Source organism: Sapajus apella, unplaced genomic scaffold (assembly GCF_009761245.1).
Source record: "Sapajus apella isolate SASKATOON/1434 unplaced genomic scaffold, GSC_monkey_1.0 scaffold12, whole genome shotgun sequence".
Classification (NCBI taxonomy): Eukaryota; Metazoa; Chordata; class Mammalia; order Primates; family Cebidae; genus Sapajus; species Sapajus apella.
The window spans coordinates 28,284,484-28,297,062 of NW_022436952.1; the positions used below are offsets into that span (position 1 = coordinate 28,284,484).

The 12,579-nt window shown below is 43.3% G+C and overlaps 1 protein-coding gene across 4 annotated transcripts in view; it reads left to right on the top strand.

Moving 5' to 3' along the window:
* Positions 1–9,471, top strand: part of VMP1 (vacuole membrane protein 1) — a 138,750-nt gene extending 129,279 nt beyond the window's left edge. For all 4 annotated transcript variants that reach the window (XM_032280708.1, XM_032280710.1, XM_032280709.1 and 1 more), the window contains 2 exons: positions 5,509–5,611; positions 7,242–9,471. In XM_032280708.1, coding sequence (XP_032136599.1) covers positions 5,509–5,611; positions 7,242–7,385 — 247 coding nt within the window. In that variant the 3' untranslated portion in view covers positions 7,386–9,471. The remainder of the gene's footprint in view (positions 1–5,508; positions 5,612–7,241) is intronic.
* The last annotated feature ends 3,108 nt before the right edge of the window (positions 9,472–12,579 follow it).

The window sequence follows — 12,579 nt, forward strand, 5'->3', positions numbered from 1 at the left end:
TCCTGGGTTCAGGCAATTCTCCTGCCTCAGCGTCCTGAGTAGCTGGGGTTACAGGCACGCGCCACCATGCCCAGCTGAATTTTTGTATTTTTAGTAGAGACGGGGTTTCACCATGCTGACCAGGATGGTCTCGATCTCTTGACCTCGTGATCCACCCGCCTCGGCCTCCCAAAGTGCTGGGATTACAGGCGTGAGCCACCGCGCCCGGTCTCAACTGCTTAGACTTTAAATATACCCTCTATAAAAAGAACAAGTGGCCGGGCGCGGTGGCTCACGCCTGTAATCCCATCACTTTGGGAGGCCGAGGCGGGTGGATCACGAGGTCAAGAGATCGAGACCATCCTGGTCAACACGGTGAAACCCCGTCTCTACTAAAAATACAAAAAATTAGCTGGGCATGGTGGCGCGTGCCTGTAATCCCAGCTACTCAGGAGGCTGAGGCAGGAGAATTGCCTGAACCCAGGAGACGGAGGTTGCGGTGAGCCGAGATCGCGCCATTGCACTCCAGCCTGGGTAACAAGAGCGAAACTCCGTCCCAAAAAAAAAAAAAAGATATAACAAATAACAAAAGTGTAAAAATTGCCATTAGCATCATTTGTTGGAAATGTGTTTGTTTGTTTGTTTCAGAGACAGGATCTCACTAGTTTACCCAGGCTGGAATGCAGTGGCTATTCAAAGGCCTGATTATAGCTCACTACAGCCTCCATCCCAACTCCTGGGCTCAAGAGAGCCTCCTGCTCAGCCTCCAGATTAGCTTGGACTGCAGGCATACACCACCACTCCCAGTGGAAATTTTTTTTTTTTTTTTTTTTTTTTTAAAAGACGGAGTTTCACCATGTTGGTCAGGCTGGTCTTGAACTCCTGACCTCAGGTGATCCGACCTCAGGTGATCTGCCCGCCTTGGCCTCCAAAGTGCTTGGATTACAGGCGTGAGCCACCACGCCCAGCCAAATTTTTTTTTTAAATCTTATATTTGCCGTTATGTTTGTGCCAGGAATAAAACTATGAAGAAACTACACACTAAGAATTTTCTGTCCACTGTGTTGAAGGTCCACAGCAAGGAAAAGCAAATGAGATCGCCTTTTTTTTTTTTGGTCACCTAGGATGGAGTGCAGTGAGTGGCTCACTGCAACCTCCACCTCCCCTGTTCAAGCAATTCTCATGCCTCAGCCTCCCAAGTAGGTAGGACTACAGGCACCCACCACCATGCCTGTCTAAAATTTTTTTTTTTTTTTTTTTTGGAGACTGAGTCTCACTCTGTTGCCCAGGCTGGAGTGCAGAAGCATGATCTCGGCTCACTGCAACTTCCGCCTCCTGGGTTTAAGTGATTCTCCTGCCTCAGCCTCCCAAATAGCTTAGATTACAGGCGCCTGCCACCATGCCTGGCTAATTTTTGTTTTTTTTTTTTTTTTTTTTTTTTGAGACAGAGTTTCGCTCTTGTTACCCAGGCTGGAGTGCAATGGCGCGATCTCGGCTCACCGCAACCTCCGCCTCCTGGGTTCAGGCGATTCTCCTGCCTCAGCCTCCTGAGTAGCTGGGATTACAGGCACGCGCCACCATGCCCAGCTGATTTTTTGTATTTTTTTAGTAGAGACGGGGTTTCACCGTGTTGACCAGGATGGTCTCGATCTCTTGACCTCGTGATCCACCCGCCTCGGCCTCCCAAAGTGCTGGGATTACAGGCGTGAGCCACCGCGCCCGGCCATTTTTGTATTTTTAGTAGAGACAGTGTTTCACCATGTTGACCAGGCTGCTCTTGAACTCCTGACCACAAGTGATCCACCCACCTTGGCCTCCCAAAGTGCTGGGATTACAGGGTTGAACCACCACGCCCTGCCAATTTTTTTGTGATTTTAATAGAGACAGGGTTTTACTATGTTGGCCAGGCTGGCCTCAAACTTCTGACCTCAGGGGTGATCCACCCACCTCGGCCTCCCACAGTGCTGGGATTACAGGCATAAGCCACTGTGCCTGGCTGAAATTTTTTTTTTCCCACCCCCCCCCCCCCCCTTTTTTTTTTTTTTAAGATGGAGTCTTGCTCTGTTGCCCAGGCTGGAGTGCAGTGGCATGATCTCAGCTCACCACAACCTCCAACTCCCGGGTGCAAGCGGTTCTCCTGCCTCAGGCTCCCAAGTAGCTGCATTATAGACATGCGCCACCATGGCCAGCTAATTTTTGTATTTTTAGTAGAGGCGGGGCTTCACTATGTTGGCCAGGCTGGTCTTGAACTCCGGACCTCATGATCCATCTACTTCAGCCTCCCAAAGTGCTGAGATTACAAGCATGACCACCTCATCCAGCCTGTAACTATTTGAATTTAATCAGAGCCTAAGGGCAAGCTGGAGGACTTCACTCACTTACTATGGGATGAAATTAGAGTCTTTAGCAAGGTACACAGGGTCGCTCTGAATTTAGTGGCTTAGGGAGAATGGCATTTAGGGTATTTCCTAAACCAACTATAGAAAACCTTTCAACTGTGTTGCGAGTTATTACCCCCATCCCATGTGTGCACTTTAATCTTAAATGTCAGAATGAAGTCTTGCTTCTGGTCTGCTGCTTGAAAATAACTTAATGGATGAGATTTAGAGCTGGCATTATTGTTTGCTTTAAATGCATGTTAGGAGTGAGAGCTGTGGCCAGGCATGGGGGCTCACACCTGTAATCCCAGCACTTTGGAAGGCTGAGGTGAGCGAATCACCTGAGGTCGGGGGTTTGAGACCAAGCTGACCAACATGATGAAACCCCCTCTCTACTAAACATACAAAATTAGCCAGGCGTGGTGGTCCACACCTCTAATCCCAGCTATTAGGGAGGCTGAGGCAGGAGAATTGCTTGAACCCGGGAGGCCGAAGTTGCTGTGAGCCAAGATCACGCCATTGCACTCCAACAAGAGCAAAACTTTGTCTCAAAAAAAAAAAAAAAAAAAAAAAGAAAATTATAGTATAAGAGTACTTTGTTGAAGCTGAGGCATTAGTAACCTAAACCATTGTTTGTAGAGGTAGAGAAATGAAAAACAGAAGTAACTAAAATTTTGATGACAGTTTGGTAAACCAAGGTAGGAGGTCAGGAATTTGAGACCAGCCTGGGCAATATAGCGAGACCCCCATCTCTACAAAATATAAAAAGAAAAAGAATAATAATAAAACTTTTCACCTCTTCTCTGTTTTCAACTGTTTTCCTAGTCTTTCATGGAAACCTACATAGAGACATCCCCCACCTCACTAAAAACTCCCCAAAGTTTATAAAACATAGCAAATTGGTATATTAATCTCAGCATTATCCCCAAGATAAGTAATACGTCATGTGAATACACATCATGTGATGTACTCTATAAGCTAAAGTGTATCTATCAGCTAAAGCATATCTCTTTAATTATTATGGGTACATAAAGTGTGTCTCTTAATGGACTTACAATGACAAATTAGTTACCTTTTCAAATCATTTTGAAGGGAATCTAGAATGATTATTTCTAGTCCCTTCCTTGTTTCCCTAAACAACAACGAAAACATTATAGTCTTTCTAACATTTGGGTCTTGGTTCTTAATTTTCTCTTAAAAAATGGCTTGACTATGGCTATCCCTAGTAGTTTAAAAAAACAACTTAGAGTACTGTTTTTTGTTTTTGTTTGAGCTGGAGTTTCACTCCTGTTACCCAGGCTGGAGTGTAATGGCACGATCTCGGCTCACCGAAACCTCTGCCTTCCGAGTTCAAGGGATTCTCCTGCCTCAGCCTCCCCGGTGGCTGGGATTACAGGCTAGCACCACCACACCTGGCTAATTTTGTATTTTTAGTAGAGGTGGGGTTTCTCCATGCTGGTCAGGCTGGTCTCAAACTCCTGACCTCAAGTGATCTGCCCGCCTCTGCCTCCCAAAGTGCTGGGATAACAGGTGTGCGCCGTCGCACCCGATCAGAGTACTGTTAAAGTAAAAAAATTGATTTATGAAAAGGAAAGTTCTTATAAATTTGCAGTTTTCAAAGTCAGTCTTTTTGTGCATATATTTTGCTGGAATTTTTTTACATTCATGTCATTTATTTCTAGTCTAAATGGTTGAGCTATTTGCACTCCCACCTATAACATAAGGAAAGATTACTAGTCTACCTCCCTAAGATAAGACCACTTAAAAGTCAGGGCTGGGCACAGTGGCTCACAAAAGAAGTGAAGTGAGGCCTGGCTTGGTGGTTCACGCCTATAATCCCAGCACTCTGGGAGGCGGATTACTTGAGGTCAGGAGTTCAACACGAGCCTGGCCAACATGGTGAAACCCCGTCTCTACAAAAATACAAAAATTAGCTAGGCGTTGTGGCAGGTGCCTGTAATCCCAGCTACTCAGGAGGCTGAGGCAGGAGAACCATTTGAACCCAGGAGGCGGAGGTTGCAGAGCCGAGATTGCACTATTGCACTCCAGCCTGGGCGACAGAGCGAAACTCTGTCTCAAAAAAAAAAAAAAAAGTCAAGTGAATTTGAGTCAGTATACTTAATAGGGCGAGCATTAGGCACTGTTGCAAATACATATTGGAATCTCTTTGACTCTGAGAAATAGTTTGAATTTATTTACCTCTTATCCCTATGTGACAGATAAGAAACTAAAAGTTATAGAAAATAGAGATGTTTGATTTTTCTAAGTTGCCCCAAACTACCATTTTTTAAAAACACCTGCAAGCATGTCTAAAACAGGAGCCTGTTAGCTACAGCTGCCAAACCGGTTTAACAGCACTGTCTCCATGTATTCTGGGGGAGAAGGAGCTCCGAGTACATAAATTTATCGAAGATCACTATCCCAATCATCTTAGGACAAGTTGTTACTAATGCACTGGAGTTTCTGTGCAAACCGTGTACCATAAACCATGAAATGATTCAAAGTTCATAGTTCCTTCTTTGTTCCTTTGTTAATCACTGACTTCTGACTAGTGGGAGGTGCCTCCCAACTTTGCTAATGCATTCTTTTTGGATAAGGATGACGCACAGATTGTCCTAATAAGGACTTAGATTGAGAAAGGACCGCCCCCTCTGAGTCGAGGGGACAAGTCAGAGAGAGGGCGGGCAGTTTCTTTTTTAACTAGGGATGACACAAGCATAAGTCATTTCCTTATTAATCGGTTCAAACCAGTTCTTACAGGAACTGGTGGTGATAAATGTGGGACTTCTCAGAAGTCATTCATTTTATTCTTTGTGCCACACCAGAGTACAGTATCAGCTGAGCTGGCCTTACTCTGAGGACTGACTCTTCTGCTGGAAACTATTCCTGATTTACAGCTCTTAGTTTCTCCCAGACATGTTGGTGGGAGAGATCTTGCTTTTTAAGGGGTTGTTAGAAGGAATATGTATATATTTTTTACCATTAAGAGCTCACAGAATTTCAGCAGTTCAATGATGTTTATATTTTATTCCTCTTCCTATCCAATTCCCTGCCTTTTGAGTCCAGGTGGTAAGTGCATTTTCTTTAATGTTTTTCCTGCTTTCCTTCCCCAATGTATCTTTTTCCTTGGGCTACTGTACCGTGCTCCCAGTGCTGTCCCCGGCATAGGTCCATCTCTGCAGAAGCCATTTCAGGAGTATCTGGAGGCTCAACGGCAGAAGCTTCACCACAAAAGCGAAATGGGCACACCACAGGTGAGACTTGATTCCGGTTTCTTCTTCTCCCTTCTGGGAAGTTTCAGGCTGAAATTACATTCACAGCTCTCACATTTTTAGGCAAATAAGTGAGGTTGGTTTGCCAGTGTTCCTTGACAGAAGTTGAGCTTCTGGTTCTATGTATGCTTTACTGGGAAATTTGTGTTTGTCTTAAACCAGAAAGTGTCCCCAAAACAAGGGTAGAGCCAGTGGAAAATAATGGTTCTGTTGTACAGAATGAATTGTTGCCTTAGTCTTAAATGATGTATTAGATAGACTTCCCAAGTAGATTAAAAAGTTAAAATTTACAAAGTATTAGACTTACTGAGGTGATTTGAATATCTCCCTTTGTTTTCGACTCTATTTTTCTTTTCATCTGTGGGAAAATGATCATTTTTTTAATAATCCAAGGCTCTTACCATAGCTAAACTGTAAAACTTAAACTAAGATTGTTGGGCCAGGCACGGTGACTCTCGCCTATAATCCCAGCACTTTGGGAGGCCGAGGCAGGTAGATCATAAGATCAGGAGTTCGAGACCAGTCTGGCCAACATAGTGAAATCCTGTCTCTACTCAAATTACAAAAATTAGCCGGTTGCAGTGGCACGCACCTGTAGTCGCAGCTACTGGGGAGGCTGAGGCAGCAAAACCGCTTGAACCCAGGAGGCCGAGGTTGCAGTGAGCCAAAACCACGCTATTGCAGTCCAGCCTAGGTGACAAAATGAGACTCCATCTCAAAAAAAAAACACAAACTAAGACTGTCTTTTCTGTAAATGATTTTGAGGCAAAGGGAAATGACTAGAAGAGGATGAGTAAGCAATAACCTGAAACGGGAAACTCCAGGGAAGCACAGGTTTTTTGTTTGTTTGAAATGGAGTTTCGCTGTTGTTGCCCATGCTGGAGTGCAATGGGGTGATCTCTTCACGGCAACCTCCACCTCCCGGGTTCAAGTGATTCTCCTCCCTCAGCCTCCCAAGTAGCTAGACAGGCATGCACCACGCCTGGGTAATTTTTTGTATTTTTAGTAGAAACGGGGTTTCACCATGTAAGCCAGGTTGGTCTTAAACTCCTAACTTCAGGTGACCAGCCCGCCTTGGCCGCCCAAAGTGCTGGGATTACAGGTGTGATACTGCACCACACCGGAAGCAAAGTTTTTTTTTTAATCGCCTTGCGCTAGGGCTCTTGGCTGCCCTCAGTCGACCAAACATAACATCAGAAACAGATACATTTATGTTTTAAAAACAGCTCCCAGTACTGCAACAAAAATATTTTAACTGTCTTGACACCACTCACACGTATCTGCATGACAACTTCAGAGTTGAGTTTAATCAAAGACTTTATGCTTAGGTCCAAGTAGAAGAGACCTCACACTCACCCCATTCTAAACTATATGATTCAGCACTGATTTTCATCCGACAAAGTGAAACCTTGATAATTGGGTGTAAAAAGAAGAGGAATGGAGATTTTGGAATAGCTGAGGTTGCTTACTTTTCATTTTTAATTGCTTAGGCTTTGTAAGTTACATACTTCAGGTTTTCATTATTTTCCTTAAAGCATCGTAGATGATCCCCTTTTTACTACTGAACTAATGAAGCCTTTTTCATCGCATTGTTCTGCATTTATTTCAACAGGGAGAAAACTGGCTGTCCTGGATGTTTGAAAAGTTGGTAGTTGTGATGGTGTGTTACTTCATTCTATCTATCATTAACTCCATGGCACAAAGTTACGCCAAACGAATCCAGCAGCGGTTGAACTCAGAGGAGAAAACAAAATAAGCAGAGCAAGTTTTAAACTGCAGAAATTGGAGTGGATGGGTTCTGCCTTAAATTGGAAGAACTCCGAGCCAGGAAGGAAAATTCCCTTTTCCAACCTTTATCAATTTTTAAAACTTTTCCTGAACGCAGTTTAGTCCATACTTTGCACTGACATACTTTTTCCTTTGTGTCCTAAGGTAAGGTATCCACCCTCAATCCAGTCCACCTTGTGTTTTCTTAGGGTGGGATGTGATGTGCAGCAGCAAACTTTGCAACAGAGACTGGCCTTCTGTTTGTTACTTTCAAAAGGCCCACAAGATACAATTAGAGAATTCCCACCACACAGAAAAAGTTCCTAAGTATGTGAAATATGTCAGGCTTTTTAGGCTTGTCACAAATGATTGCTTTGTTTTCCTAAGTCATCAAAATGTATATAAGTTACCTAGACTGGATAACAGTCTTGCATGTTTATCATGTTTCAATTTAATATTCCATCCTGCCCAACCCTCTCCCACCCTCAAAAGAGGGCCATTTTATGATGCATTGCACACACTCTGGGGAAATTGTTCTTTAAATTTTGAGACAGTATAAGGAAAATCTGGTTGGTGTCTTACAAGTGAGCTGACACCATTTTTTATTCTGTATATTTAGAATGAAGTCTTGAAAAAACTTTATAAAGACATCTTTGATCATTCCAAAATTGTGTCCGTTTTCTTGAGCGTTTTTGATTTTTTACTTTTAGCTTATAGCAGCTGAATGGCAGTCTTGCCTAATCCACCTACATCAAGAATTTCTTAAGCCTTCATTTATTTGCATGAGACAGCCTCAAGACATGTTTTGTTATGCTGAAACTGGGCTGCTACATACTGCTAAGTGGTATCTCTGGAATCAGCCTACCTGGGGATTTCTTGGTTTGTGAACACAGGAGAGGAGAGATACCTCATACACATGAGAAAGGATACTGAAGAGAGAAATTACGCATTTCTCAAAAAAAAAAAAAAGTGCACTCTCTGTCATATCTGTGTTTTCTAGCATGTACTCTGGTTTCAACAGACACAAATGTATATGTAACCCAGTTTTCTTGCCTTTCTGTAAGTGTTTTATTCTTAATGTGATTTTTTTTTTCCGTTGAGATGTTTTTGATTGAACTTGTTTATTTTGTTTTGCTTGGGAGGAAAATAAACAATTTTATTTTTTTTCTTTAGGAAAATTGATACTGAGCATTGTGTCAGAATAGAATAGAATTGGGGTTTGATCTCAACAGGCCAGAAATGCCTTTTTTTTTTTTTTTTAATCCTGCCTGAATGTCTGCTTGTTTTGCCTACCATCATCGTGACATCTCCATGGCTGTACCACCTTGTCAGGTAGCTTATCAGACTGATGTTGACTGTTGAATCTCATGGCAACAGCAGTCGATGGGCTGTCTGACATTTTGGTATCTTTCATCTGACCATCCATATCCAGTGTTCTCATTCAAACATTACCGCATCATGGTTTATGATCAGAAACTCTGGTCCATCTGTCTAGTGGCACTTTGAGTCTTTCATGCTATAAATGCAGCATATGGAGGGAGGATTTTATGGGGAAATGCGTTTCAGAACTCTTTCACCTGTATTTATTTGGTGTTTGAAGAAAGGAAAGAGGAAAGCAAATACGAATTGTACTGTTTGTACCAAATCTTTGGGATTCATTGACAAATTCATTTCAGGGTGGTGTATTATTAAAAAGAAACAAAAAACCTTGTCTCCTAAGCTGAAGGTCTAGTTGATACATCTGATTGTGATGACTGTTTATGCACTATCTTTCAAATGAATTTGCTTTCAAAAAAATGAAGAGCAGCTTTCCTTCTTTCCTCTTTAAAGTGTTCAGGTGTGGCATGCCCAGAGGTTCCTGCTGGATTCCATCTGGAGTGGTGTGGTACCCTTCTTTTTCAGCTGCTCGCGTCTTCCTTTCTTGTATCTACCAAAGTGGAGACAACTACATGAACCCAAAGATACACAGTACCTACTGAATTCCAACTGACAGAGACCAGAGAGTTTGCAAGTGGATGGTTTGTTATCACTGTAAATAAAAAGAGGGCCTCGGAATTCTTGCCATTCTATCTCTACTTTGTATCTCTCTCTCATTTTGTGCCTTACATATCTGCAGTGTTTTATCATTTTCCAACTTGGTGACTGTCAAGCAATGTAATACATCAGCAGTTTATACACCGAAGAGCTGAGGAACAGCTCCCTTTAAACAGAAAATGTTGGCCAGGCACAGTGGCTCACGCCTGTAATCTCAACACTTTAGTAGGCCAAGGCGGGTAGATCACCTGAGGTCAGGAGTTTGAGACCAGCATGGCCAACATGGTGAAACCCCGTCTCTACTAAAAACACAAAAAAATTAGCCGGGCATGGTGGTATGCACCTGTAGTCCCAGCTACTCGAGAGGCTAAGGCAAGAGAATCTTGCTTGAACCCTGGAGGTGGAGGTTGCAGTGAGCCAAGATTGCATCATTGCACTCCAGCCTCGGCGACAGAGCAAGACTCCATCCCCCCGAAAAAAAAGACAGTGTCTGAAATGTGCAATGTCCAGTTTTCCCATAGTTTTCTGTATTCTCTGTGTATGAGTAATCTGGAGTATGAGTCTGGGAAGGAAGGTTTTTAGTTTCATTCACATAGTGGCCACCTCTCCATTCCCTATGAATGCTAGCATGAGGCTTCTTAAATGCACTAATTATTGAAACATACAGTATTGAGTGCGCCTGCACAAACAAGCTCAGCCTCTGTCGCCAGTGTGCTCTGTGCTATCTATAGCCTTAGTAGGACAGCATGAGTCTCTTTTGTCATTCCACCAGTCATTCAACAGTGACTCATTTGAGTACCTATTATGCACTAGTTGCGCTCATATACCAAGATGCATTGTTTAGCCTGAACCATGTGTAAGAAGCTCATAGAGACGCCCAAACTTTTAGTGTCAAAAAGCCTTTCCATATATTATTTTGAAACCCATTTTCCCCCATGTGTAATAGTCTCTGTTAATGAAGGTTTGGGTTTCTCCCACATGGTGACCTGCGAAAGTTTAAAAGAGCCTAGGTTTCTTTCATCTATTAATAGAAGAGATAGAAGGACAGTTTGTCTAAAGAATAAATCTGTTGGCTGGGCACGGTGGCTCACGCCTGTAATCCTAGCACTCTGGGAGGCCAAGGTGGGTGGATCACCTGAGGTCGGGAGTTCAAGACCAGCCTGACCAACATGGTGAAACCCTGTCTTTGAAAATAAATAAATAACAAAAAAAGAATAAATGTGTTAACATATAAAGTACTGAAATATAGGCTGGGTGCGGTGGTTCACACTTAGAATCCCAATACTTTGGGAGGCCAAGGCAGGAGGATTCCTTGAGCCCAGGAGTTCAATACCATCCTGGGCAATATAGCAAGAGCCCTGGCTACAAGAAAATAAAAAGTACAGCAATAAAAGTTACTTCCTTTTTTTGGGAGGGATGGGTATTCACCATGTCACCCAGGCCAGAGTGCAGTGGCACAGTCATGGCTCTCTGCAGCCTTGATCTCCCAGGCTCAATATTTTGCCCAGGCCAGTCTTTAACTCCTAGGCTTAAGCGATCCTGCCTTGGCCTGCCAGAGTGCTGGGATTACAGGCATGAGCCACCATGCTGGGTATTCCCAATCAAAGACAGGCCAGGCACAGTGGCTCACACCCATAATCCCAACATTTTGGGAGGTTGAGGTGAGCAGATCACCTGAAGTCAGGAGTTTGTGACCAGCATGGTGAAACCCCATCTCTACTAAAAATCCAAAAATTAGCTAGGCTTGGTGGCACATGCCTGCTGCTTAGGCAACAGGCAGAAGAATCGCTTGAACCCAAGAAGTAGACTGCACCACTGCACTCCAGCCTGGGCAACAGAGCAAGGCTCTGTCTCACAAAAAAAGAAAAAAACTGAGCATCTGATATACATGGAAGAATTTCACAACATTGCATTCACTCCTCTAGAAACAAAGATATATTTTAAAATGCTTTCTTAGCATATGTGCCCTTGTTTTGTAGTAGATACTCTGTCAAACTTTTGATAAGTGAAAAAAAGTTGTACTAAAGAAGTTAAAACCAAGCCAGGCGTGGTGGCTCACACCTGTAATCCAAGCACTTTGGAGGCCAAGGTGGGCAGATCACCTGAGGTCAGGAGTTCAAGACCAGCCTGACAAACATGGTGAAACCCCGTCTTTTAAAAAAATAAGTAAATAAAATTTAAAAAAAAGAAAACCAAAAAGTTTTTTAACTTTCCCATCTGAAAATATTGACATTTTCTAATTTATTTTCATTATAAAGAATATTGATCATCACAGTTGCTCATTCCTATAATCCTGGCACTTTGAGAGGCCAAGGCAGGGAAATCACTCCTGAGCCCAGGAGTTCAAGACCAGCCTGGACAATGTAATGAAACCTCTCTACAAAATATTTAAAAGCCAAGCATGACGGCGTGTGCCTGTAGTTCCAGGCTGAGGTGGGAGGATCACCTGAGCCCAGGGAAGCTGAGACTATAGTGAGCCGTGATTGTGTCACTGCACTCCAGCCTGGGTGACACAATTAGACTCCGTCTCAATATATATATATATATATATATATATATAAATACCAAAAAATCTGGAAAGCAAAGAGGAAAAAAGGGAGTATCGACCCTTCATACTTGTTACAAGGTCAGTCTAGAAAATCCAGTGAGATTTGCTGGGTAAATAGGTTTTAAACCATGAAAAAGCTGGGCGAGATGGCTCACACCTGTAATCCCAGCACTTTGGGAGGCCGAGGTGGGCAGATCACCTGAGGTCAGGAGTTTGAGACCAGCCTGGCCAACATGGTGAAACCCCGTCTTTATTTATATATATAGAGAGAGAGAGAGTAATAAAACATGAAAAAGTTTTAATGGCATGCAATATCTTCCCCTCAATAGACCAGAGAGTCTCATGTCTGTTAAAAAAAAAAAAAATCTCGGCCGGGCGCGGTGGCTCAAGCCTGTAATCCCAGCACTGTGGGAGGCCGAGGCGGGTGGATCACGAGGTCAAGAGATCGAGACCATCCTGGTCAACATTGTGAAACCCCGTCTCTACTAAAAATACAAAAAATTAGCTGGGCATGGTGGCACATGCCTGTAATCCCAGCTACTCAGGAGGCTGAAGCAGGAGAATTGCCTGAACCCAGGAGGCGGAGGTTGCGGTGAGCCGA